Consider the following 27,362-nt stretch of genomic DNA (forward strand, 5'->3'; position numbering starts at 1 on the left):
CGGATTTAATTTCGTCAGTACTTACCAACTGTCGATAATCTAACTAGGTGAGCGTGATGCCCTGGACTCCATGATAAAGAGAGAAGAAGCAGCAGGCCCCAGTGAGAAGCCTGATGAGGAGCCCGAAGACTACGCCTCAAGCGCTTCGTCTTGGGCGCCCAGCGACGATGGAGCCCAATCTGGAGATTCCGGTACTGAGGTAACTGGAGTCTTATTTTCTAAGCAGTAAGGATGATTTTTAATAGGACTATCAGCTTGGCTTGCGATGAAATAATAAATAGGGTCGTTATGAGGGTTATTTTGGAGATAATAATTTTGGGCAAGTTTGTAATTATCTTTATGTAGGTAGGTAAGTAAGTAACAACATGTTTAATAGTCAAAACTGACATTTATGCCATAGTTTGAGGGTATTTCACAACATAATATAATGTGGGTAATTTCTTTCAGATGACCGACAAAAAAGTCAAATTAGATCGTTCCAGACGTCAGTATACCAACAGACGATCCAGTAAAAAGGTGATAGTTCCCCGTCACAGAGCCAACCCTGTTATACCAAAGATGATGAAGCATGCCAACCTGATAAACCGTAAAAGACAACACAACGGTACTCCAAAAGCAATAGCTATGCAATCTATGAACAAATCTTCTCCGGACTCAACGAGGAAGAATCTACAGAAGGGAAATCCTCAAAATGTATCCATCGATGTACGTGAACTTATCAAAATAAAGAACAGCTTTAAAACATTGTTCAAAATGCTTGAGGATATGAAACGACCAGTATCAATGCTGGATCAGACTTCAAATGAAACTGTTACAGAAAAAATAAACAATACAAGCCAATTTAATCAATCGATGGAAGAAGATAAAGAAGAAATGAGCGAACATGAAGATTTCAATCGCTCAGATGATAATGTTCTTATTACTAATAAGTACAATAATGTTAAGGTGACAACAGCTAAAAACACAGGTCCGAAGGATGATGAATGGGTAAGTTAAAACACTTTTTCACATCTTTTAAGTAGACATAAAATTAATATGACCAAATTAATTGTATCCAACAGTTGCTGAGAATTTAAATTTTTGTACCATATGAATAATGAATCTAAAATCGATTGGTAAATAGGGTTGTACGTAGTCGATCAACTTACCTACATGTTTTTTTTTATGTTCTAACAAATCCGGCAATCATAAATTATCACTTAAAAGTCTGCTACATACAAACAAGTATTTCGCTGTCTTTGTAAGTGTAGTTATTACCAAGGTCATAAATACCGTTACTTCAACAAAAGGTAACGAACAATCGTGTGACAACTGCCAGCTAAGTTATTCATAGTTTTTTATACGGCAGAAATTATTATGCGTAGTCTTCCGGCTGTCGAGAACTGACCTATGTTATATTTGTAATTAAATATGATCGTGTTTTTACTGTCTAAGAGTTGTTACTATGATTAGGTACCTATTTAGGTTTGTTTTTTTGGCTCTTTTTTCCATAAAAAGGTATACGTCGGTGAAAGAAATTCAGGCAGCGACCGTTAATTTCTACATTTCAAAAAGTTTTTGTAAGAAAAAGATGATGATTTCTACTCGCGAAAAAAATATTCAGTTTATTATGACTAGACTTCCTATGGTAATGGTCCACATCCCCCTGTAGGATTTATTATAGATATAACTAATGAACTGTTAATTTTTAAGACATTAACCATTTATCATTTAAGTTTTGGACTTCAGACATTAGCCCATTAGGAAAATCACTGAGATTCAAACGAAGGTGTTATATAACTTTTCGATTTTTTTTCCAATTTCAGGTACCGATTGGGAGTGGAAAAACCTTGATACATAAAGACCAGTTCGTAAAGGTCAATTGGAAATCTTATACGATTGCTACGCGAACACTCCTCTTAGCTGTATTTCCAAGAAGGTAATAAAAACATTTACAACAGAAAATGTATTTCTTACTGCCAACAACTTTATTATGCTAAAGAATTGTATGTTTAGTGCGAAGGATGAAGGTAACGTAACTGGTCTATATTAAAGCAATGGATTAATCATTATAAAAAGCATTAAAAAAATCCTAGACATTCACTTTAAAAACATTGTTGACTTCAACGCCCACTTGGACAGCGCGCATCTGCCCTAAATCATTAAAAACATTTGACGTCATCTTATGAAGTCACGTTTTTGTTTTTAGGATACTGGCAACCCATTCACTAACCGGGAAGAGATCGCCAGCCTTCCAGGACAAGCCGGCTAAGATGTGCTTGGACCCGAAGATAATATCCGATGTTATAATGGAAATTATGGACAGATTTAATGTGAGGGAAAATCTAGTCAGGTCAGTACAAAATTTTCCTACCAATTTATATTAGTTTCTTGTATTTTTAGACTTGACCAATCTCAGAGCCCTCTACGTCTCCCCCCCCCCTCTCCATTAAAATAACTTTTAATGCTCAATTTCTATTAGAAAAATAATCTAGCAGCCGTATTCAAGAATTAATGATGCTGTCGCTTACAATTAAGTGCCATGTAGAAACACATAAACTTTTAAGAACGTCGTTTACGTTTTAAATAGAAGTTAACTGTGATGAGATGTATACTTAAAAAATGCAACGATTCCTAACGCGTATTTGTCAGGATTGCCCCAACTGGTTTCGATTCCAAGCGAAGTCACTAATCATGAGCTGACAGGGTGCGGGGTTTGCGTGAGTGAAACCTTGCGTCGTTTAAGCACTAGCAGCTTATAACCATTGTACGTTTGGCCCATGGAAATCGTAGTAAAGTATTTCAGGATATTTTCTGTCATTTGGCTGACTTCCATTTTGCCAATTATATTATACGTGACATCGGTATGTCTAATAAGAGCAAATAGACAAAGAACATGCAGGAGACAGAAATAAATGAAATTCTATTTGAAGCAAGACATGAGAAGAAATATTTTTTGTATTATACGCTAACATGCCTTAGGTTTAACAGTGAAAGCCTGTACTCAGGCTTGCTACAGAGATACATAATGTATAATTAAAATATACACGCTTGTAACGTGTGGTGTTTTCAAACATCATATATACAAACAACAGTTTCTGACGAACATAGACACTTGTAATTTACTCGTTTCGATTAAGTAATGACCATAAAAATATGTTGTAATGAGGTATTGAGGTGGACATAGATTAGACCCTAGTTTTTGGATTCAATTCGAGGTTACCAAGACAAAAAAAAATCTTAAATTAAAAACAATGTCTTGTTTTGTTTACAGAAGTATTATAACGACCAAATGCGCTGACGAATGTAAGATGTGGAAGAATAAAGTGAACAAGAAGAAACCTCGCAATCAAGAGAACATCCCGCCTTCCTCAAACAGTATTATAAAAGGGGAAAAAACTGAGAGTTGAAGGATGGTACCTAAATAATGTTGAGTGAATTGGCTGTGACTTTCTTTAGTTATAGGGAATAATGTCCTTGTGATGCTTACACACTTGTAATGCATCAGTTTTGTAATATAATATTTTATGAAGCTTTTAGTTTTATTTAAACAACCTCCTTTGATTTAATCGAATGTAAATAATAGATAGCTATAAATGCAAAAATATGTATCTGTATCTGTATGTGTATGCTGATGTAGGTGTGTCTGTACCCGGTCACGACGGTTGGACGATTTTTTAGACTTTAAAAAGGCGTATAAAGGTAGCTGTCACCTTGGACTAACACATAGTCTTCTGGCCACTTTATCCCTACATTAAAGAAGGCTTTTGCAGCTGTTAGCCGAGCAACAGCTAGCTGTACTCACATAGCAAAAAATTATATACAATTATATATAAAATTATACGTAACAGTAAATAAGTAACACAATTAGGTGCAGATCAGCGGAGACTGAGCCCAGCAGTTTGGTTAATAAGCTAGGTAATTCATGACTTCAAAAAATATAAGATTTAATAAAAATATTTATTTCACCATTTGATATCATTAGGTAAATACAATTAAAATTAATAAGTTTATTGACTAGAGCGTTAATATTTGTTTTAAATGTACATAGTTGTACATTTTACACAATAGAAGGCCAACTTATTATTTTTAACTATTCTTCGTAAAAAAATCTTTCAATTTTATCAGAAATATACAAAACAAATGCACAAAAGCTTTACCTATAAATTGCCATAGACTAGACACGTATTCAGAAAGTCCCAACTTCCAAAACAGTCTAACCGAAGCGGATAAAATTTCTTTTTCCATTTCCATTATGGCTATCTTGTATAAAAAGGCAGATAAAAAATCAAGACGTTAGATAGCTCAATAAAAACAGTAAATATAGGTTTTCCGTAACAATTGTGTCTAGTAATTAATTCCTATCTAATTTTCCGCAGTTCATATCATAATATACGATTATCTCGATAATTTATACCCTAATTCCCTTGCTGGAAGATGCCGAGAGGTGACAGTACAAGGTCTGTGTTAGTACTGGCTATGATTGCCCTCATCAGCATCATGTCGTCAGGGGTGACCTCCAGCCACTCAGCTGGCCGAGGCTCTGGAGTTTGGGGCAGCATTCCATCAGCAATTCCACTGTGTCCTCGTGAGTCTTGGAGCATTGGGGAACCAAATACCTTCCAGATTCTCGAATTTGTATCTACGAAGCATCCTGAAAGAAAAAGAAGGTTTGGAGTGTTTTTTTTTAATATCTATTTAATAGCAGTAAGCTTCTGTGAGCGCTAATTTGAGACTATTTTGACTGTCTATTGATTTTAAGAATAAAATTAATGAAGACCTCAAACACATACAAGAGTAAATTAAAACAGAAAAACAGTTTTGTGTAACATAGGAAAAACTATGTCGTCTATTACAAATTCGACTAACCCAATTTTACACAAGTAACTTACACCTGCACCGGTAACAGTACCCAGGTAACTTTGCTATAGTAGTAAGCATATGAATATCATCATTATCAGTATTGTACATCGAATTTTATAAGATTACACTACCGTGTAGGTGTGTTACCCGAACATTTGTGTATTGTTTTCTTACCGAGTTAAATTACTCACAGATGTATGCCAAGGACGCGGTAATTTCGGGAAGTGCCTGAGAGTCTGGCAGGTATATTCAATACGTTCATTAGAAGATAAATATTTGAATAATTTAGCTTTTCGTATACTTTTGAATGAGATTTTGTTAAAATCATTGATTGGTACACTCTCGTAGATGAGATAGGAATGAAACATGATCTGCTTATATGTACCTACATAATTATTAACACCAAGTTTACGTAAGTACTGTATCTGTGTAAGTAGTTAACTAAGCCCTTGTAAGAAGGACTTTCGAAACTTGCAAATTTCTGTGGCCACGGTCACTGCATAGGTTAATTAGTTACTGCCTATACCTACATGAAAAAAGTATTAGAAAGCTTTCCTACTAAATAATTACTTACCGCGACATATCATTGTCGTCCAGCTTTATTTCATCGCCGATAATCAATTTCTTTAGCTTTGGACTACCAGTCATCAAATATTTGAGACATGACGTCGACAAATTACCCTGAATAATCTCAATATGTTCCAACTTGTTAAACGGTATTTCTTCCTCATGGGTCGCAGTCTGGATCTGGTAGAACTCTAAACTTTCCAAGTTTCTGCAAGTCTCTGCTACTCTAGTAAAGTTGAAGGAACCCGAAGACCCAGAGAGCATCAAAGTAACTATTTATGACCAATTTTATCTAATAACTGGTGCAGTTCATGGCATTGGAATTTGTTTAGCTTAATCTTAGTTATGTAGCTCAAGTCTTTGATCAGCTGCAGCACGTTAGGGTCCGGCTCCTCGAGGTAAATGGTGTCTATCATAGGACACAAGGCCAGTATCGCCTTCATGGTCCTCAAGTTCGTCTGCACATCATGAACGTATTGCAGTTTGTTTTGAAGTCTGGTGGGCAGTCTGTGTTGTATAAGTGGTAAATAGATTACAACAAACGAATAACTGCCAAGATTTGTGAGGTTTGGCAGCTTTCGTATTAATAATGCGACATCTGTGTGATCTATGTTCTCCTCGCCGTACATTCCGATGTTTACGACGGTCAGACTCTGGATTAACTGTGGGTTTCCCTGTTAACATTGCATCTATTCCAATTCTGTGATGTCAGTCTCTCCCGATATGTCCAGCAACTTCAATACTTTATTATATTTACCGATATATTTGAGCACTTCATCATTGGCTATGTAAGGGATATTCAAGCAAGTCAACCCCGGTATATTTTAAGTAACTGATACATTACTGGCAAGAGCTCGTCCTTAACCCACACACCTTTTAAATTGAGAGCAGTCAGGTGATGGCCTTGCTCGGTAATGAGCTCAAGGACTTTTCTATAATAGGACAGGGGAAAATTCCTGTCGCTAAACTCTTGACATTTTCTTTGAGCAATAGTTTCATGGTGTAGTATCTAACAGATGGATCGAGGTATTCTGAACTGAGGATCAGGTTAATGAGATCTTGGAAGATGTCGCTGGTGGCTCCCATGCTCTCGTAGTAGGAGGAGACCATGGCGAACTCCAGCGCGGAGTCCTCGTCGGAGGTGACGCGGGAGAGCGCGTGGATGAGCTGGCGCGCCACCAGCGACAGCGACAGCTCCTGCAGCGGGGGCACCGGCAACTTCGGCGACATGACTACACTAACTACACTTCCAACTTACACTTAACACTTAATCACTTTCACTAAGTACGTATAACTCCACTAAAGTCGCACTAATTGAGCATCGCAGTATGTGTTGCGACTTTCAGTTTTGGGAAGAGAAAGAGGTGAAAAATCGTAGAGTTATTTAGCTCACGCATGCGCACCGCGGGCTGGCAATGCGCCAGCGCACGTTTATAATTCAAACTCACACAACTCGGGCCGTATTTTTAGAACTTTTATAAAATGTGTTTATCGCTTGTGGCGTGTGAATTGTTATTATAAAAACATCGATGCTGAACGAGATTCAGAGAAAAGAATGTAATGTGCCTACCTAATAGGTAAATAAGATGACAGAAATGCTGTTGACACTTTTAAACATTTAACTTTTATATCATAAATATCTAGTATTTCTTTGTGCATTCACTTCTATGCGAAACTAAGAGAAAAGTCAATAAAATAGCTTAATTAATTTTGCCCTTTTTCAAACTTGAGGGTGGGATATTTTAAAGATAGACTACAATAAACTTTTCCTTTAATAATACTTCACTACCCTTTTTTGTTAATCATATCAGAATTTAAGTTCTAAAATAGGTAAGGCAGTAAAGCAGCTTAATGTAAATAAACTGTTGAACATACATAAGGTAAATAAATAAAAATCTTTCATAATTAAATAAATTTATTTTATATCGGAATTATAACAATGTTATATTCAATCTGAGGGGGTAATGGAGTTTGATCTGTTTTTTATATATTTTTAATGTTTTCTAGCACACATTTGTCTTACATTTAAAATAATATTACGATGAAAAGTTACGTTTGTATAGTTACAGAAAATACTTTTATATTCCACTTACAATATACGTTTTTCTGTGTTCCTTTATCTTCAACAATTACTATTACGGCAATGTTCATAATGTTCAAATTTACCACAAAATGTAACAAAACGAAATTTGATGATATTTTTTTTTCTCAACTTCTAAACTTCAACTTCATAAAATGATGTATGTACCTTAAAGTTTCGTCGCGATTTTACACCAGCCGTAGTCACGAATCACGTTGCAATTTCACTAAACTTCTAATCCACAATTACAGTACCTTACACCTAAAAGTAACAACTACAACTCTTCACGTAGGTACCGGTAAGTTCTTAGCAACTAGCAGTAATATCTGTTTGGTGGTGAAGCACCAGTTGGCGATATCTTTGGAGACCTTACACCACTCTTCCCCGTGATGTGGTTCGGCCGCTTTGCAGCGAGTCTTGACGTCTTCTTGCTGTTGTTCGTTACCGTGGAGTAACTCGAACTTGTAGAAGTAAGCCCAAGCGTCGCCCAGGTCGGGGTCGATTTTTACCTGGAGGTAGCGTTTTGTTAGATTGGGTGATTGTTTTGTTCATCTTTCTTAGCTCATTACTCGCTATTAATGAAATTATCAGTGATGGTTTAATATTTTTGGGATCATCAATTGGACTAGTCCAAAATCAAAAGCTTGTTTGAAGTAGGCCGTTTTCCAGGCACTTTCAAACGTTACAACTCTATTTTGTCCAGCCTTTGTTTATTTATTTTTCATACATAGCTAAATATACTTAATCAGGCAAAGTTAATGTCTTAGCCACACTGTATCATCAAGGGAATCAAGGGAAGGCTGGATAGTTAAGATGTACACATACAACCTGTTTTAAAATGATAAGGAGATATATCTTACCGTTCTGTTGAACCACTCGCGACACTTGTTGAGTTTCCTCTCGGTCCAGAACAGCTGAGACACGGCTAGCAGCACGTGTGCGTCGTGCTCGCATTTCTTAAGCGCGTCCACCTATTAACAAAAATTAAGAGTGTAATTGGTTGATGATGAGATGACCGTTCTTTGGTAAAAAAGTACTTTGCAGGACAAATGGTTATAACAAATTGGGAGAAAATCACCTGATAAAAGATATCGACTTTGTACCAGGACAAACTTTACCTCTCTTTACTATTAAAGTTCAAAAATTATAAAGAAACCCTAACATATTCGTAGATCAAGTCTGGATACCTTGAAGGTTGTCCATTTGTCATTGACCACATTTGCTATTCCACATAAAAAATGACAGACATATCATAAGTTTAAAATCATTCCTTACACTCTTAGTTTTCCTCTGTGGCCGTGACTCCATGAATATAGCTTCTGCCCACAAGCGGCCGGCGCTGGGACACTCCTGCAACGCTTTCGCCATCACAGCGTTAGCAATCTCAGCGCTGCCATTCCGCCTCTCTAGTCTTACGCTCTCCAACCTGTTTTTGAACGAGACCAATCTCTATTAATAATATAATTATTATAATAATAGATAAGTTGGAAAAACTTAAAAAAAAAACAATAAAAAAAAGTTCCGATTTTAATAAGTGAAATACAATCTTCTCGAAACTGTTTTAATACGAGATTAAAGTAATGAAAAATAAACAAAATGTGAGGAAAAATGAATAAAGTATCGATGAAAGGTCTTAGAAGATCTATTTCATTAAAAATCTACAGATATTTGTCTCCACTTACCACAATTCTGCAGTCTTCGGATTCCTTAGCCTGGCTTTCTCCAGCACTGATCTCGCTTTCGTGACGTTCTTGAGTTTTTCTTCTAGTCGAGACAGTAATATCCACATCGGGACACTAGTGGCACATTTCTTGAGCTAAAATATACATTTAATTTAAGAATAACTGCACAATAAGAATAATCAAAGTTTTGGGAGCCGTGGCAATTCAAATGAAGCCCGCCCTTTTTAATACATGAAAACTTAAACATGACCTTAACAAAAAAATGCAGAAAAGATATTACAGCCTCTTAATAAACCTTTCAAGTGAATGAAAGTATTGCTCACCCCTTGCGAGTATGTCTGTCTCGCTTCCTCGTGCTTGCCCATCTGTTCTTCTATCTCGCCTTTCATCATGTGCAGCTTCGCGTAATCCCCGAACACTTTGATGGCGTCTTCCAAGATTTGTAAAGCGGCATCCAAGTTGTTCAGCGCCCATTCGAGTTTCGCCGATTTTATCATTACCTGTTTTAAATAAATCTTTTATAAGTAAGTATTTCTCCAACAATTTTAAGGATATTTAGCCAGTATTTTATAAGGGCTTTTATCATCTTTTCGTGTTAAAAATAACTATTCATGTTTTAACGTAACGTTTTCTATTGAACAGTTTACATAAAATGGGAACAAAACTACCATTCGTGCACAAAAGTAACAATCCAACTAACCTAGATAATAGAATAAAATCCTAAAATTTCTAACATAAAGTATGTATTTTACTCACCCTCGGCGTGGGAGCAGAAGCCCTCGCTTTCGACAGCAGTCGTCTCGCTCTGTCATACTCTTTGTTCTCGCTCTCAAGCTTGACGGCCGCCAACCAGATTTCTTCAGAGTTGGGGTTAGCTTGGAAAGCCAGGGATAAGATACCTCGAGCCGCTGGTACATCACCTGTGAAAGTACCATAAGTATTGTAGAACTTTTCTTTTGGTATCTTAAGCTGTTCCACTAAATTAAGTGATTAATTCAAAAGGTAAACACAAAAACAAAAAAGCTTGTCGTACGCGGGAATCGAACTGGCGACTCGCGGCGCACAGTGGGTTTGATGTGACTCATATCACTGGTTTATACCTGCAGTCTTATCAGCATCTTGTTTCCTTGCTGCCTCTCCAGGTATATGTAACATGTATGTGTGTATGCCACTCACCGGCCAGCCACTTGCTCTTGGCGCCCATGAGCCACAGCACCTCCGACTTGGGGCAGTGCGCGACGGCGCGCTGCAGCAGCGCCTCGAGGCTGGCGCGCGAGCCGTGCTGCTTCTCCAGGTAGGCGGCGCGCAGCCAGATGGACTTCTTGGACGGGAACACCGACAGCGCGTAGCCGTACACCGCGCGGGCGCACTCGTACGCGCCTTCGTTTGCGCACTGGGTACGAGAAAATATTGAATAAGCCAATTGGAAAATCTATCTTTAAATATGTACGTAAGTAAAAATAAAGGTACACGATACACCTGGAACCAACTACTCATTTACGTTGACTCGCGAGCGCGGAGGCGGGCGTGAGCACGAAATATCAAACATCGATCTAAGTAGCGGGCAAGCTAGCGTCGCTCGCGGCAATATCAAAGGCGTGGAGGTTTGTGTGTGTTAACGTCGTACTAGCGGCGGATCGCGCGATTAACTCGTTACCTCGAACGAACGAGCGTGAACCTAAATTTCTCTTATTAGGGATCTTGAGACATATATGTAAGTAAACCATTCCTAAATAATGAACTTATTATGAATATATTACGGCAGGTGGTATTTTCACGCTGATTAAAATATGATCAAAATGAGAGAAAATGTAATCATACTAAAATTTGTCTACGAAAATATCTCACGTGTGATTAAATACTTTTTAATAATTACACGATATAATTAAGACCTTGACAAGCATAATCAAAAATCGGATATAAAACAGAGCCCAATTAAAAAAATGGCATTACATTGTAACTTTTTAATTCTAATTTCTAATACTTACAGCTTCAGCATCTTCCATCCATGTGTGTTTCTGATCTTCAGGTTCAATACCGTGTCCAATGACTGCACGAATAATGGCCTTACAACAAAAAAAAAAATATTTACTACGCATGTGAATGTACGTAAAATCGACGGGATAATAAAATAAAATGTTACAGAGCTATTTTAGCTAACATAGAGCTCTTCAAAACATCAGTTTATTTAAGCACATATGTAGTTTAAGCGATTAGAACATCTCAATATAGTTACTTAAGCTCGAGTTTTATGTAACTTTAAATGATGGAATATGTATTTTAAGTGTTGTATATTACTTGACAAGTGTGCACAGCTCCCGACTTCTCAGCTTCCATCGCCTCTTTGAACCAATGCTCGCGGTTTATTTCAACGCCGTTTGCACTCAGTGATGTGATCGCACGGTCTATAATCTTCTCCACCATATGTGTGTTACCTGTTGAAAAAATAAGTAGACACAATTATTTTATTAATGCAGTAAGTAACAATTACTATAACATTTAGAACATTACTAGCTGACCCAGCAAACGTTCTTTTGCCTAATAAATGCCTTTGCCTTATTTCTAGTTGTAATTATTCTTTAATGTCACATTAAAAAAAAAACAATCAAATTCGTTTAAAAAATAAAATAAAAAAAAATTAGTGTAAGCAACCCTTATCACTTAGGGGTATGAAAAATAGACGTTAGTCGATTCTCAGGCCTACTGAATACGCATACAAAATTTGGTAAAAATCGGTTTAGCCGTTTCGGAGGAGTACGGTAACTAACATCGTGACACGGGAACTTTATATATTAGATTAAATAATGCAACGGTTTACTCAGGCGTATTTATCGGGAGTGCCCGACTAGTTAGAACAAATGCCGATTATTATACTAAACACCAATTCCAAAATGCTAGGTTATGTTATAGTCATAAGATCAGGACTACTGAAACGTCATTAAAGAACAATACTCGAGTCAATTTAATTTAACAGCTAACTGTACTTATGGCAAAATTAATCTACTCACCATGTGCTTCTTCAAGCTTAGCAGCCGTCACCCAAATTTGCCTATCCGTGGGTATATTCTCACGGGCTTTATTCAACACTTTTCTAGCATTCTCATATGTCTCAAGCCTGGCTAAAGCGAGCCACAACTCGACGCTGGTAGGGCAGCACTCGACGGCTCTTGAGAGCAAAATGCGGGCGTCTTCTGGGTTTTCTAATTCTACCGCCGCTTTCCATAAACGGACTGAGTTGGGTATGTGCTCTAATGCTTTGCGGTAAACTCGGCGTTTTGCCTGTTAAATAAACATTACAGATTAGCTAAGTTAAGAAATTACGAGAAGAATAACTGGCAAACTTACTTAGAAGTGAATCTGTTCAGTGACGAAGATTTAGTTAATAATTTTAATTATTGAATCAATTAAGAGATAGTACTCAATTAGTAGACTGCTATCTATCGTCAAATTGTCGCACTATCAACAGTTAACAAATTCGTTCTTCTCTATTTTCTTTGCACAAGATAATAGTTTCATAGTCAATTAATTATATACAGTGAATGGCATTCTTTCTTAAAATAACTTTACCTTGGTTTCCTGTTCCAAGTCTGCAGCCTTCACCCATATCCTGACACTGTGCGGCAGGTTCCTCGCGGCGTGAGCGATGACAGCTCGAGCGGTGTCTCGCGGCTGCAGCCTCGCGGCCTCCAGCCACAGCTCTTCACTACTCGGGTTTACCTCACAACCCTTCATGATTAAGTTACGGGCTGATTGTACTTTGCCTAAGAGATGTATGTTATAAATAAGAAAATAAAATTATCAAAGTAGTAAAACAGCAAGTCCAGATATCACAAAAAAGAGGTCGAAAAACTTAGCTGCCTAAAAATTACTAAAACCAATAGAATCCATAACAGAACTTACTAAATTATTTTGAAAAGTATATTTATATTATTTATACATCCAAATAGGTGTTATTGCATTTTTTTTTGTGACAACAACAGGAAAATACCCTCCTGCAATAATCTGTCATACAATCTGGCAATGCTTGTATAAACGAAAGTTTTTATGAACAGATATATAATACACTTACCAGTAACTTCTTCCAACCTAGCACTGGCAATCCAGGCAGGAGGATGATTGGGATTTGTCTCTCTAACAGATTTCAACAGCAGCCTGGCTTTCTTGATATCATTTATATCGCCACCGTAAGTTGGTATCATGGACTGAAGATCGGTCAGGTAGCCTTTAGGATCCACGACGGTTTGTCCTGTTACGGAATCTGATACTTGCGACAGTTTTACTGTCATAAGAGTGTTTCTTGCTTGACCTATCTTTCTTAAATCCAAATCACCTATTGTATAAAATAGAAATACGTAAATGAAAAGGCACACATTTGATGGTATCATAAATAATAACACATTTATAAATAATATAAATGGTGTTGTGGGTTGCCATTAATATTAATGTCACATGCACAAAGACAACTACTTCTATATGATATGACTACATAATGCATTGTCGTGAAATTATTGCAGATATCAATATTAAATAAGAAGCTTACCAGATGGTGTCAACATTCCTGGTGTCATTACACCAGGCATCATAGATGCTAGACCAGATCCAGGGTCAATTGACGACGATGACTCTCCTCCAAGGTTCCGAGACAGCATACTATCTGGCAACGGTGTGAACTTCTCCGCACGAGGATTACGTTGCTTCCTATTGCGTGCGTCACCAACCTCTGGTATCGCTGACCATTCATCTTCAGACACTGATTTCAATTCACGTTTTAAGTCTGAGAACTGTTGTTGGATTTTTGGCCTGTAGACATAATACAAGTTAGAAAAAAAAATTGTATAATTAATTTGGACAAAGGTAGGTTGGTTCCTATCTTTTAATCTCTAATCAAATGTCTTCATATGTTATTTAGAAACTTGTAAATGTTCCAGGAGTCTTGGGAGTTGTGATGGCTGGAGTGACCACTAGCTAACAACATTTTTTTATTCAATAATAAATAATATTAATTTTTACGATAGAACACCAATACAATTAAAGTACCAATACCATAATTATGAAATTATAGTATGATTTACTTGCTTACATAAATAAAACATGAGAAAAAGCAATTTTACTTACTGGGAAAATACTTTTTATGCCTAGCATTAGATCTTTGAGATGTTTTATTATAAGAATTTAATCTATTATCTATAACCAAAGTAAGAACTTTACCTCTCTTGACGGTATCTTTCCAAATCCTCTTTGAGACGTTTTTCTCTGTACTCTTTTCTTTTCTCATCCATTCTTTTATCAATGGATTCATAAATTGCATCTGCTTCAGCATCATCTTTGTCATATGGATCCTAATATATAATAAATTGGCAGATTTACTACAATCACTCAGTTGTTACGATTAATTCAGTTACTCAGGCATTTGAAATGTTAAGACTACTTTTTACTTTTTTGTTATTAAATTGGGTTCTAAAAGTTAGAAATTGCATATTATGTGGCAATGCGTTACATTTTACCTTCGAAAACAAAGAGCCACTGTAGCCAGAGAACTCATCATAGTTGGAGTCATTCAAATCTTCATCATCATCTTCTTCCTCGGTCTTTTTACGCTTAGCTGCCGGTGGAGCATGCCGATCATCCCTAAAATATGGAAATTAATGTTTGAACATAGTGAAGTTGTAGCAAGGTGCCTAAACGCAAGAAAACTTAAGGGCTGTTTACAAAAACGCTTTTTAAGAACTTACTGTTTTTTACTTTATGGCTGTTAAGTTTAAATAAAAAGAGGAGAAAATAGACTAATTGCAGTTGGTAAAAAAAGATTACCACTACAATTTTAATACATGTTTGAGTAATACTTACGATACATCATTGGCGTCTCTCGCTGGACCGATATCAGATCGTGTGGTGAACCCAGTGGCACTATAAGGGAAATTAGAGATTAAAAAACGTATAAGCTACAGTTTTTTACAGCAATGTCGACATGTTCTGGTAAATAAACATTCTCTCACCCTCGACCAACACCAGCAACATAACCTAAGGGCGCTGGAATCCCCAGAAAATGTTTCTTATTTTTATTCACAAACGCCTGTGGAGGCACCGACATCTTCGATGTTAATTACACAACCTTTTCACTCTCTAATAAACGTAAAATTATGGTTTAATTAAAAATTGCTTAGAAAAACGATTGTTATTCCCCGTTTGACGTTTTGTATACTTCATTCATTGATGTTTGAAGAGGGTGTTGCCAGTTTCACACATTTTTAAGAGGTGTCTGTCTACATTTATGTATAACTTTATTCTTTCTTCGATTATAATCATAGAAGAGCACCAGGTTTTATTTTACTATAATAAAATTATACTTTTTTTCACAGTTATCGTACAAGACCTTGAAGTAATTCATCGAGCGCCTATGAAATAAGAACCGGTTTTTCCCGATAATTATTTCTCACTACTTCAGGGCTCAGCGCACTGCACTTTTGAAATAGTTGCTAAGCAACCGGTGGTTGTGTTTGATTGGAAAAAATCGAAGAATCTGTTACTGCTGTTTGTTATTATTCTTTTCTTTAAGTTTTACGCTATTTAACTCCGATCTTGGTTGTTATCTAGACAGCCATGGCGCAGAATGTACTAGCAATTCATCAAGATGTAGGTTCAAACGACAATAGTATGTCGACGAAAGAATTTCTTCAATTCGAAAAGACCTGTGAGGCTTACAAAGGCAGTGATGAGGAAATAAGATACATTTTTAATGAAATAAAAAAGTTAACTTCTCCTAACAAGACCGAGAAAGTCATAAGTGATGATGTTGATGACGTAGAATTAATTTTGAAGAGGGCAGAAGATTTAGCGCAAGAAACTAAGAACTTACTGAAGGCTACCCCTGTATCGCCGAATGTGCCTAGTAGGCCTAAAACTCCGGTGTTTAGTCCAGATCCTGAGGCTATTCCTCAAATTAAAGTGACCAAGCCTAATGAGACTGAAATGGAGATTCCTGAACACAAAGAATATAATAATAATAGTACCAAGGTAATGTAGATTTAAGTAGTCATTTATGTATTTAACGATGTAACGGATTACTTAACGCGTATTTATCAGGATTGCCTGACTAGTTTTGGACCAAACCGGAGGAGGAGCTGATCAGTAGACTGTGGCAATATAATTAAACATTCCCATAAAAGTTACTATATAAATATACCATTTGATATATTAAATACTATTGATTGGTTGAAGGCACTCTTTACAAAATAGACAATTCTTATTTATTTTAGTACATAAACAGTACTCAGTTTTCATAAGGGAATAAAAAAAAATTATTTATAAAGATTTTTATTCTTAAAATCATGCATCTGCCAAAGATTACATATCTGGCTCTCAGTCTTCACTTCTTATACATTATTAAATAATAAATATACTATTTATTTTGTACATCGCTGAGTGTCAAAACTTACAATAAATAATTATTATGTTATGTCATGTTATTACACTTGACTTGCAAGGACCCTCAAGGCAGCTAAGTTTTCTCTTGCAACTGGTTCTATGTAGGAAGCTGGCAATACGAAACCGTAACGGCCAGTGTCACTCAGTTCAATAGTGTAAGTGTACTTAATACCTAGGGACTTGGCCCAATCATCTGATCCTCCAGCTGCAGGGTAGAGCAGCCCACTTGATGATCCAACCTTGTATTGAGAACCTCCAGTCTTTCGTATAGCCTGAAGTGAGATGGAAGAAAACACAGTTTAATGTTGAGCATGGAATTAAAATCTGAGTCATTATGGGCAAATTACAGTGTGAGCATAATTTTGCTCCATAGTTCCTATTCAGATTATGGAGCTTGTAGAATGTTCATTATGTTTCTATGATTCAATTTTAATTTAGCAATAAAATTTCAAGTTATTCTCACCTCAGCCATCTGGTTCCCAACGCTATCCAAGTCTTTGTGGTCTGCTGGTAGTGCATTATCATAACCCCATGGGTACAGCAGATACTGTCCATAACTGTGGTATGTTAGGTAAGCAGAGAACTTCGCTGCAGTATTCTTAAAGAACTCCTAATAAGAAGAAAAACGAAAATTTTAATGAAGGCAATAAACTAATTCCCTTACGTTAAACACGTTCTTCTTATCTCGATTTGTTTATCGACAAAAGCTTTGGTTTTGATAAATTATGCGTAAATCATCTTGAATATACTTGAAAGGCAAAGATGAAGAGACAAAGACGTTTATTTTTGCAAATTTTTTTGCGAAGTCCTTGGGGATAATAATTGCGTGCAATCAATACTGTCAAGCTCACATTATTGATTTTCTATTGGAAAAGAAAACGTGTTCTTAGTTGAGGAGTCGAACCAATTTTTCCGTCTTGAACTTTAATTCACTTTATTTTTGTCAAGACTTTTGCCAAATTGCTTAAAATCACCAAATTACTACTTACGGAGATCGCCTTAGTTTCTGGTTCAGAGAAGGGTCCACTTCCGCGGTATATGTCGCTGCAGGGATAGCCTGATGAACCTTTGCCTCCCCAGCGATATCTTAAATAAAATATTAGCCCCAATTAATGCCAAATCAATATTGTTATGATAAGTACGTAATACGTAAATGATTATTCATGATCCATTTTCTTAAGCGTTCTGACTTTTTCACATTTCCTAATAACCGTTATTTTTCGAACTGGAAACATAATTAAATCACTTAATTAAGGAGATATATTTTGTTACCAAACATGACTTCCAAATACCTTTACTAAACTACCTGACAAGTAATAGCACCATCAGAACGAGTTTATTCTGAACATTTGTGTAAATTATTACTAATTGAACACATACACACATATCGCTCATGACCTACGAAATGACTAATGACGAAATGCAGTATCAAGGTGACTTTGCACAGTTACATTTTTTGTATGAGAATATAGCTAGTTACCCAAAGTTCCTGTTGAGATCAGCACCGGTGCAAGTACTTATACCCAATCCATACTTCCTATTCTTCCTCCAAAGACGATCTGACCTATGCGTGTACTCGTATCCATCGGGGTTTACTACTGGTAAGAAATACCTGTTAAAAAAGGGTTCGCTTAAAACAATTTCATGTCGAATATAAGTCGAATAGAGGGCTAGAAACGCCACAGCTTTTAAAAAAGATCCGCCGGTCGTTGACTTTTGCTGTCTTTAAATGTTGTTTATTTTGCGTCAATAGAATAAACCACTCGATACTTTATTTGCTCTAAAAAGAATTGTGAGCTTGCAGATAAACAAAGGTTCGCACTAATCGGCCTTTTTTACTTGAGCCACATCATAGACCTCTTACCAATCAATGTTCTTGATATCATCAGACTCGACGTCGAAGTTTTCAGCGAATTGATTAATGAAGTATGTGACAACAGCCGGACTGATCCATTCCCGAGCATGTATTCCTCCGTCAATAAAGACAGCTTTATTACCCGCTTTGCCGTCTGAAATGCGCAGCATCTGAGGACAAATAGCAGACATGTTTTATTTATGTGTTTTGATGATCCTAAAACTTTACCTGCTAAAGGTTTGCTCTGTAGAGGGTTTTAGGTAACAAAATTAAATCATTAAATCATCAAAATTAAAATTTAATCTATTATTTGGAATTTAATTTAGTAATATTATATCGTGAATCAATGAATACGTTATAGTTTATTAATTCCTGTTATCTTAGAGTAATCTGACTGCTGAACAAAATCGATGCGAATCGCTGATTCATTTCTCTATCGATATGCATGTTTATGTTCGATTATATAGTAATATAGTGCCGTAATTATGTTTAAATCGTGAATTGATGTGATTTGATGTTTCGTCATGCTAACAAAACCAGACTGCGAAACAAGCGATTCATGGTTTCAATATTATTTTGATAAGAAAAGCTTACCGTTAGAAATAGCTATGGATCGAGTAGTTTTGGGTTCTCTAAATATTTACCTTGAGGTCTCGACCTTCGTAAGATTTTCCTATTGAGTTGACACTGATGATCGACGGGTATGTTTTCGCCAAGTAGTCCAAAAAGCCATGGATATCGTCTAATCTATGATATTGCTTCCATGTCATGCGGTGACCTGTAAAAATGTAAATAGACTTAAATATTCGTTCCTTGCCTTCTAGGCCATCCTATTTTCCACGTGTTTTTATAGTGATATCAATATTAGTGACGAGAGACACGATTTACTGGGAAAATGCCAAATAGGCCTCCCCACAATTTACCGTAGCCCCATACTTGAAGGCAGACTTTAGTTATTTACATTTGTTAATTGACACAATCCAGTTCCAATTGTTAGAAACGCGTCGTGTGAAATTTTAAAAACAATATTCAAACAAACATGTGCATAGAATGTTTCGGTGCCGACATCAACAACGAACCCCAATTTGCATTTGGCCAATACTCCATGGGAAGGTTGAGAGAATTGTAGCCCATGTAGGCGCTTATGAAACCTATTCGGCGATGAGATTCCCTGTAACGCCAAAAATTGTAAGCTCTAGCTGGAACAAAATTACATCGACCCTTGGAATATTGTTAATAGATCTTCACAAGCTTAAATCTATCAAATAATTTTACGAACCTCGTCTGTCTTGTAGTTCTAATTCATTTTCGTCCAAGGGAGGGTTTTCTTCGTCGATTCTTTGCTGCAGATCTTCGATCATGATGTCGTATGTAATGTCGCCATTTTTGAATTCAGCCGTCACGTTTTCAAGCGCCTTTGGTTTTATGAATATATCTAACGATGAGTGGTTGCCTCCCCATGATTCGATGACTAGAAAAAATATTAAATTACTATAATGAAAGCTGGATAAAAATGTTACAATTTAATTGTTAATAAAATATCTTACGTTTATCAGACGTCAGTCTTTTAATAATGCGTTGGACTTGAACATCTTCTATGGATACTTTCCAAACCTGTGCACCGCTGTAGTCTATTCTATCTACAGTCTCTGCCAATGGGTCTTCTGGTGTATTCTCATCGGGTATAATTTCTTTTTCAACGTCTGTTGCTGCTGTTTTTAGCTCTGCTACATTCGGTTTAGGTTCATTTTCGACTGCATCGAATTGATGGTAGGGCTGCTTAACTGAACTACGTGTTGGCCATTCTGAAACAAGGGAGTTAGTCAATTGTGTAAGTCTTATAAAAGGATAATGATAGCTCAAACTTGTACTCTGGTTAAACAATTTATGTATACTCTTGATTTTAAATCGGAAAACTATTCGCAGTAAGTGCCTATTTTGTTTCGCCGAGTAGCAATACTGTATTTTTTGCGTTGTTTCATTCGTGTTAGGCTAGGTTTTAGATGCCTCGATAAGATTAATAGTTTTTGTTTTATTTAATATATGTAGAAGTGCTTCCACTTCCACATATTGTAAGCATTGTTTCGAAACAATACATTTTTTAACAATTGTTTTTAATTAGTATCTATGAATTAATTAGCTTGAAGCTATTCTCTAACATTTGAGGTAGGTTAGTTTTATTATAGTATTAAAGGTATGGAAAGTGAAGTTCCTATTTATTATTTGTCCTGCCCTTTAACTATTACACATGTATCGAATTAAAATACTACGTAGGTACGATCTTTTACAAAAATGGTAATGAACCGATTTCTATATTGATTTACTGCGGATCCAAACGTTCACACAATATTAAGTTTTCAAGCATCGATAGCGACATAGAGCGAATTGATAATAGGATAGATTAAAATGCAAGGCTCGTGTCCCGTGACATGTTTAATGACTTTCTCTGGCCCGTCTGTCCGCGGCTTGTTTTCATTCGTACCATTCGTAACATTCGCCTGATCTTGGCCCGCCTAACGGTTTTCCTCGTCGAACTTGAACTCGACTTCCAAGGGTTTCCGTGACTTTCGATGTTTAATTTCGATCACGCGTAACGAAGGCAAACAAACATCAGTAGAATCACGATGTGCAGAAAAATTAATTGATAAATTTATTGTGTATTGATTGTTATTTTTATATCGACGATAACATTTGCATATTTATTTGATTCCAAAAGTGAAACTATCATGTGTAAAATAATAATTAATTTGTATTACAATTAATAAAAAATAGCTTTCTAATTAGATAATACTGCTTCCAAAAAAATATTAAAATTATTTGTATAAAAAAATTACCTTGTCCTGGCTGTAACTGATTGATGAACGGTGTACAAGATACCGTGGATACGGCGTACAGGAACACGAGTGTCAACGTCAAGGAACCCATGGCTACTGGCTGTGCCGCGGCCGTACTGCCGCAAGTGATCACAGTATCACACTGATGCGCTCGCGCACATCGATTGCCTCTTTTAAGCTCCGATAATATAAACAAACGGGCGTAATTGATATTATTGTGTGATTTAAAATAAAAATGTTGTTAATATAGGGGCAATAATAATTTATAGTTTTATGTAAAATTTTATAAATAGTTAATGAAGATTTTATTCTGATTCTCAAAATAACATTTAATTCGATAAAAAAGCGTTTCGGATTACACCCTTTACGTTAGTAAAAGATTTTGAGTTGGTTGTTGTAATAATAAGAAATTAAGAAAGTTTTAATAAATTAAAATATTGGGGCTTGCAAAATCAGGACCTTTTAATTCATTTGTTGCTTTTAAAACATTATTATATTACCGCAATTTTGTTTTTGAATCCCAAAAAAATATCTAAAAATAATATCAGATGACTTAAGCGCATTAGATATGTATAATAAGTTTGCTAAATCTGCGTCACTTCGGCTGTATTTGAGTGGAACCAGCCCGACTACTTTTCTCTCAGCTGCCGGCGCCATGGCCCATGCCCGGTCGTTGCCACCAAGTTGCAGTTATTTAATATTGATGACAAACATTGTTTACTGTAAACACGTTTTTAACGATTTATTTATCTAATGCTCTTTTCATGGCTTTTGAGTCTTACGAACAAATTTATCTCTATGGGTTCATTGCTAGTTTGGAAACGTTTTACTGGTTCTGGACTAGGACACTGGACTGTTATACAATTTAAGAAAGCTGAGATTTTATGTATTTATATTAATCTTTAAATGTGTTTGTAGGCTAACCAGTATGCTAAACAAAATACTAAAGAAAACACTGAAACTCGTCGCAAACCAAAGCTAAGGCCTTTCTCCGCAGGCGTCATCGATTCTAAGAAACGAGAAACAACGAAAGCTTCCAAGTCTATATCAAGTTCACCTAAAAAAATAAACCTTTGCAAACATGAGAACTTGATAGAGGAATTCAAAGACACGAAGGAAAGAGCTAAGAGTTTGGAGCTGATGAACGTTCAGCTGACAGAAGACAACAAAGCCTTAAGAAAGAAGGTAGAACAGTTGACTGAAGATAAACATGTAGTGGATTTAAAGCTAGCGGAATGTGAAAAGTTTGTAGGCAGACTTGGTAGAGAATATGAAAACAGGAACACTGAACTGAAATCCGTGAAAGAAAATGAAAATAGAATTCTAGTAGAGTTAAACAAAGAACGTAATGATAAGAAGAACTTTACAATACAACACGAGAAAGATTTAGTTATTATACAAGATTTACAACGTCAAGTTAAAGAAATGGAGATGATATTAAAAAGAAAGCATCCTGATTCTGTATCAGCATTGATAGGTAAGTCTTGGATACATTAGATCTTATTTACGGTATTTATATTCCATACATTACAATTATCAATTTTCTAGTGGCATCTAAATCATCAACTGTCGAAGACAATAAGAAAAAGCTGCTAGAAGAACGCATAGCTCGACTAGAGCAAGAGTTAAAAGACAAAGAAGATCATTTCCAAGGTATACTACTAACACTACAAGAGAAGTTCGGTGATATGAAACAGAAATACGAAAGCCACATCATAGATGTTGAGAGACAACTAATGGACGATCGAAAAGTCAATACAGAATTAAAAAACAAATTGAATAGAACAAATCTGACTGATTCAGCTACTCAAACGTTACCGCGGAATAAGCACACAGTATCTACGCAAACCTTTATCAAACCTGATCGGGCTTCGTCAGCTGTTAGCAGACTGTCTCAAAATTCTACGCTTATTTTGAACAGACTGAAAGAGGATAGCTACTTAGTAGCAACAATCAAAGGTTTGCAATCAGAATTGACTGTCAAACAACGAACTATAGCTAAGATAAATCGAGAGACTGAAGAGCTTAGGAAAAATTTACGCAATTTACAAAAGGAAAAGGAAGGTATGTATAATTTTACCAGCGATTTTGATTTTGCCTTTGTTTTGTTTTGATATTTAGTTGACAAAGAACATTCCATTTTACTTGTGTTTCGCCGAACTTTTTGATTCAATTTACATACATTACATTGCTGAGTATTCAATTGTTGCGTGTGTTCTTTTCACATGACATCATTGGCATATAAAACTTTTGTCGCAAGTTAGAAAATAAACAAATGAAACGGTACGATAAGAATGCATGTGTTGAATAATTCGTTTTTTTTTCCTTTTAAGTTTCTTTGGTAAACAAACAGCGTTTGGCGTTGCGTATTGCAAAAAAAAAACTTTAAAAATATTGAGTTTTTTATAATTATTGTTAATTTTATGACGCTACCTTAGGTGCCGATAATATACAATCTATAATGCCGCAATTTTTTTAGTGTTGCTGCACTTGAACCCGCACAAAAAGACTGCTTGCAAATCGAAGTCGACCGAGAACATATTGGCGCGAATGAACACGGAAATGGAAGCCGAACTGTCGGAAATCAAAAAACAAAAGGAAGTCCTAGTGCAAGAGCGGAACACGCTCCTCGACTCGCTCAAACGTACGAACGAGGAATTCATATTGTTGAAGAAAAAAAGGATTCAAGACGTAAGTCATTTAATTATTCCTACATCACGTGCTAGACACCTACGCGAAACCCCATGGAAAATGGAAAGTGCCTTAGTAGACATTCTAATAAGCGATAAATATTTTTTTAAATACTCAATTATACTGGTGTTATTATTAAAATTAGTACAATATGACGACCCGACCCTGTCACGCACGGCAACATAGATTGAGGAGAGGAAGTAATTAAAAATATTCTAAATGTAGGCATTCATTATTGTTTGGATTGATGTTATAGGCTGTGTTAGCCAAATATTATGGTAATTACGGCAGAATATGAAATTTATTAAAGATGAATCATGCTGTATCATAGGTTAAAATATATGTGAGCAATAAATTACCAGATCCTCCATCCTCATCGTTTTATCCTCCACAGCTCTAAAACAAAGTATATTTCTGTATTCATTGCGAGTATTCTGATCTAAAAGGGAAAAATAGAAGCGTTCTTCTGTTTCGAAGTAAAGGTCACCTTATCGATCGATTTATTCACTGGCTGTGCTTCCAATGTCATTATATTTCTGTAATTATAGGGGTGGTCATTGGGTAAAAAAGTATAAAATCTTTTTAGACCGTTAGTAGGGTAGTAAACAAAGTGACACATATTTTGTCTTCAAAATATTGTAAATTTAAAAAAGGAAGTTCCATATTATTCTGGGGTGTTGTAGTGAATTTTTCACCAAGTGTACAACCTATGTTTAACAAATAAATAAAGATGAATATGAATGGTGGCGTCACCATAGACAGTACCTTTAGAGACGGGGGAGACGAAATTTTCCTCCACTGCATTTTAGTTTTATGTTTGCTTTATATTAAAATACATTTCCTATTACAATTATTGATTCATTTATCAGGGCCCCAAAGGCCACAACGGCCGATGTGTGAATGAAATTTGGTTCAAAATTACAATTTTTTTATTCTTATTTTCTTATGCATTTTTTTATATAATAATTGTAAATTCAGTACGGGACGGTACACTCAAAATCAATACAATTATCTTCCAATTATTGTATTGGCAAAATCCTTAAGAGAGTAGGAATAATTTGAAATTAAAGCCAATTGCCAGACATTCATCCGCCATTGTAAAATAGCAGAATCGGGGCCCGTGTGATCAAAGTTATGTTCTTGCGACCAACTTTGACTTTATCCATATAAAATTAATTGCGATCGTTGACATGGAAAGTTGATGTTAGGCGAACCATGAACAAATTAAGTTTCAAATACGTAAGTAGTCGATGAAAGTTTCATTTTCCAATTTATAATATACAATGTATGAAACATACAATGTTTCAATGATATACAATGTACTTATCAACTATTTTATAAAATACATTGTGTAAAAATGTGGTTTCACCTATTTTGGTGAAACAGCGTGTATTAAAAGAGAAATTGTGTGTGATTATTGCTATGACAATACAATCTTTAAACAAAAGCCAGCATAATCCAATATTTTTTAATCCTTAGTTATTTAGACATTTGCTCATTTTATCCTTAGAGAAAATTACAATACATTTTTTATGGAAACCCCCACAAAATATATTTAATTAGCATAAATTAATATATGTTCAGACCTTGGCCTGTTCGAAAAGATCTTACATAAAACTTAAAAAGAATGTACTTGTAATTTATATTATAGAATAAAATATTCTTATACCCGATAATTGGTAATGAAATCGTCTACCGTTGCGATAATCTGAAGCTTCGAATTATAGGTTGCAATTATACTACGGGCTCTTCCATTATTTATTTTTTGCGATGAACGTCCTTTTCACACAGTCGCTATAAAATCGATGACCATGTAAATCTGTTGCTACAATAGTAGGTACTTTGGTTTTAACTGTTTTAAGCTATAATGAAAGAAGATGCTTGATCGTCCACTTGATGTTCAAATTTCGTGTATAAAAATAAATTAATTGCAATGATTTAATGTATGTATTTAAGTAATGTGAACTATGTTTTTAATAAATATATTTTTAATTTTAATTTTTAATTTTTAATTTTTAATGGTATTGCATTGTTACCCAAATTGTAGATCTGGTTTGATGATGGAGCCGGTTATTACAGGAATTGTTACGGATCAACCTATTATTAACGTTATATTTGCTTTCAGAAGTTGGTACTCTGATCCTTCAAAACATTCATCCAACAACGACTCTACATAATTATAACTTTTTCCTTTTTTATTTTCTAATAAAACCTTATTCTCCACCAGCTTCACACTCTCCAACTGGCACACGAGAAGGAGTTAATGCAAATGAACACGCAAGTTTACCCTCTCCAAGAAGAGATCAAACTCCTGAACCGGACGGTTGAGATCCTTCAGGAGCGAGTGCGGTCAGCTGACGACAAAATGCTGCGCTACCAGGCTGGCATAAAAGACGACGTTCACGCCGGCGGCGACAACAACGCTTCTAAGGGAAAACGAGACATTCGCTGAGCAGCCGTCAGTGTCGTAAGATATGGTTTACAGTTACCCGCTAACTGTTGTTCGGCGACCAAGTAGGTTGGTATTGGAAGCTAAAGATTTGGATTATTTTGGTTTGTATTTGTATCATGTGTTCACTAGGTAATGTTTAAGTAAGCGTAACTGTTTGCGATAGCAAGTGAGGGACTGATTTTTATCGCGCTGTTCTACAGTTTAAAGTTACGTAGAATGGGCCTAGAAATAAATGATTCTAACATTTTCTCTGTTCTGTTTAGATTTTTATAAGCTTAGTTTATGTATTTGAATTGTTCGCTTTCTGCAATCGCACAAATAAGCGTTGTGATTTAGCGTTGCGTTCCAAAAATTTCAAATCGTCGTTTTCACGCACACAAAAAACATATACGGGTCCATAAACATCATGCTTAGCAGTTACATAATAATATCACAAATTATATGTAGTTCGAACAGATGATTTATTTTCAACGTTATTAAAGGAAAAATGAGGAGTTTAAAATAGTATTTTTCTACGCACATGATTCCTGATTTTAAGTGTTCTGGGGTTTTTCGGTTTGCTACTGAGTCACAGACTAGTAATTAAATATTTTACTACAGGGAAAACTAAATACAAAACAAAAGTATACTGTACAAAACATTGAATCACCTAATAACTTATTTATGCCTATTAAATAATACTATCTTTTTTTTTTTTTTTTTTTTTATCATGGGACAACTCACACACGGTTATCTGATCCCAAGCTAAGCGGAGCTTGTGTTATGGTAACCAGACAACTGATAAACTTACTTATATATTTCTAAATACATACATATTATAGATAAATTACACCCAGACACCGGAACAAATGATCATGCTCATCACACAACATTTGTCCTGGGCGGGAATCGAACCCACGACCTCCGGTATAGCAGTCAGGGTCACTAACCACTA

The 27,362-nt window shown here is 35.8% G+C and overlaps 4 protein-coding genes and 1 pseudogene across 4 annotated transcripts; 2 read left to right on the forward strand and 3 right to left on the reverse strand.

The window, feature by feature from the left end:
- Positions 1-46: 46 nt before the first annotated feature.
- On the forward strand, positions 47-3,500 carry LOC113505683 (early boundary activity protein 2-like; the record flags this gene model as incomplete). The annotated part of the gene is made up of 5 exons (XM_026888484.1): positions 47-199; positions 448-987; positions 1,806-1,918; positions 2,189-2,332; positions 3,254-3,500. Coding segments are annotated over 5 exons (1,086 nt in total), but the record flags the coding sequence as incomplete, so codon positions are not given.
- A 635-nt stretch (positions 3,501-4,135) lies between these two features.
- Positions 4,136-6,902, reverse strand: LOC113505503 (annotated as a pseudogene).
- A 404-nt stretch (positions 6,903-7,306) lies between these two features.
- On the reverse strand, positions 7,307-15,359 carry LOC113505501 (pre-mRNA-processing factor 6-like). Its single transcript, XM_026888246.1, has 17 exons — positions 15,168-15,359; positions 15,019-15,078; positions 14,676-14,799; positions 14,380-14,510; positions 13,712-13,971; positions 13,241-13,501; positions 12,739-12,932; positions 12,180-12,450; positions 11,470-11,606; positions 11,160-11,237; positions 10,348-10,564; positions 9,928-10,091; positions 9,495-9,671; positions 9,172-9,305; positions 8,765-8,915; positions 8,350-8,460; positions 7,307-7,998 (listed from the first exon to the last, which is right to left on the reverse strand). The coding sequence occupies exons 1-17, from the start codon at positions 15,260-15,262 to the stop codon at positions 7,774-7,776; spliced, it is 2,790 nt and encodes a 929-aa protein (XP_026744047.1). The 5' UTR covers positions 15,263-15,359; the 3' UTR covers positions 7,307-7,773.
- An 82-nt stretch (positions 15,360-15,441) lies between these two features.
- On the forward strand, positions 15,442-27,110 carry LOC113505502 (centrosomal protein of 162 kDa). Its single transcript, XM_026888247.1, has 5 exons — positions 15,442-16,185; positions 22,204-22,762; positions 22,834-23,349; positions 23,765-23,976; positions 26,204-27,110. The coding sequence occupies exons 1-5, from the start codon at positions 15,772-15,774 to the stop codon at positions 26,426-26,428; spliced, it is 1,926 nt and encodes a 641-aa protein (XP_026744048.1). The 5' UTR covers positions 15,442-15,771; the 3' UTR covers positions 26,429-27,110.
- LOC113505504 (carboxypeptidase B-like) lies at positions 16,470-21,523 on the reverse strand. The gene is made up of 9 exons (XM_026888248.1): positions 21,286-21,523; positions 19,999-20,256; positions 19,731-19,922; positions 19,096-19,229; positions 18,461-18,621; positions 18,077-18,208; positions 17,586-17,682; positions 17,060-17,206; positions 16,470-16,868 (listed from the first exon to the last, which is right to left on the reverse strand). The coding sequence occupies exons 1-9, from the start codon at positions 21,374-21,376 to the stop codon at positions 16,638-16,640; spliced, it is 1,443 nt and encodes a 480-aa protein (XP_026744049.1). The 5' UTR covers positions 21,377-21,523; the 3' UTR covers positions 16,470-16,637.
- Positions 27,111-27,362: the final 252 nt, after the last annotated feature.

Source organism: Trichoplusia ni, chromosome 26 (assembly GCF_003590095.1).
Source record: "Trichoplusia ni isolate ovarian cell line Hi5 chromosome 26, tn1, whole genome shotgun sequence".
Taxonomy (NCBI): domain Eukaryota; kingdom Metazoa; phylum Arthropoda; class Insecta; order Lepidoptera; family Noctuidae; genus Trichoplusia; species Trichoplusia ni.

Bases quoted from the DNA above. Each gene is read 5' to 3' on its own strand.
- LOC113505501 (XM_026888246.1), bottom strand. From the start codon at position 15,262: ATGTCGGTGCCTCCACAGGCGTTTGTGAATAAAAATAAGAAACATTTT. The intron at 14,800-15,018 runs GTAAGTATTACT...TCCATATTTTAG, and splicing joins AGAGACGCCAATGATGTATC to GGATGATCGGCATGCTCCAC. The intron at 10,565-11,159 runs GTAAGTATTAGA...TCTCGTACCCAG, and splicing joins GGATGGAAGATGCTGAAGCT to TGCGCAAACGAAGGCGCGTA.
- LOC113505504 (XM_026888248.1), bottom strand. From the start codon at position 21,376: ATGGGTTCCTTGACGTTGACACTCGTGTTCCTGTACGCCGTATCCACG. The intron at 19,230-19,730 runs GTTCGTAAAATT...ACATTTTTACAG, and splicing joins AGAACTACAAGACAGACGAG to GTCACCGCATGACATGGAAG. The intron at 17,207-17,585 runs GTAAGTAGTAAT...TCTTCTTATTAG, and splicing joins CAGAAACTAAGGCGATCTCC to GAGTTCTTTAAGAATACTGC.
- LOC113505502 (XM_026888247.1), top strand. From the start codon at position 15,772: ATGGCGCAGAATGTACTAGCAATTCATCAAGATGTAGGTTCAAACGAC. The intron at 23,350-23,764 runs GTATGTATAATT...CAATTTTTTTAG, and splicing joins TTTACAAAAGGAAAAGGAAG to TGTTGCTGCACTTGAACCCG. The intron at 23,977-26,203 runs GTAAGTCATTTA...ATTCTCCACCAG, and splicing joins AGAAAAAAAGGATTCAAGAC to CTTCACACTCTCCAACTGGC.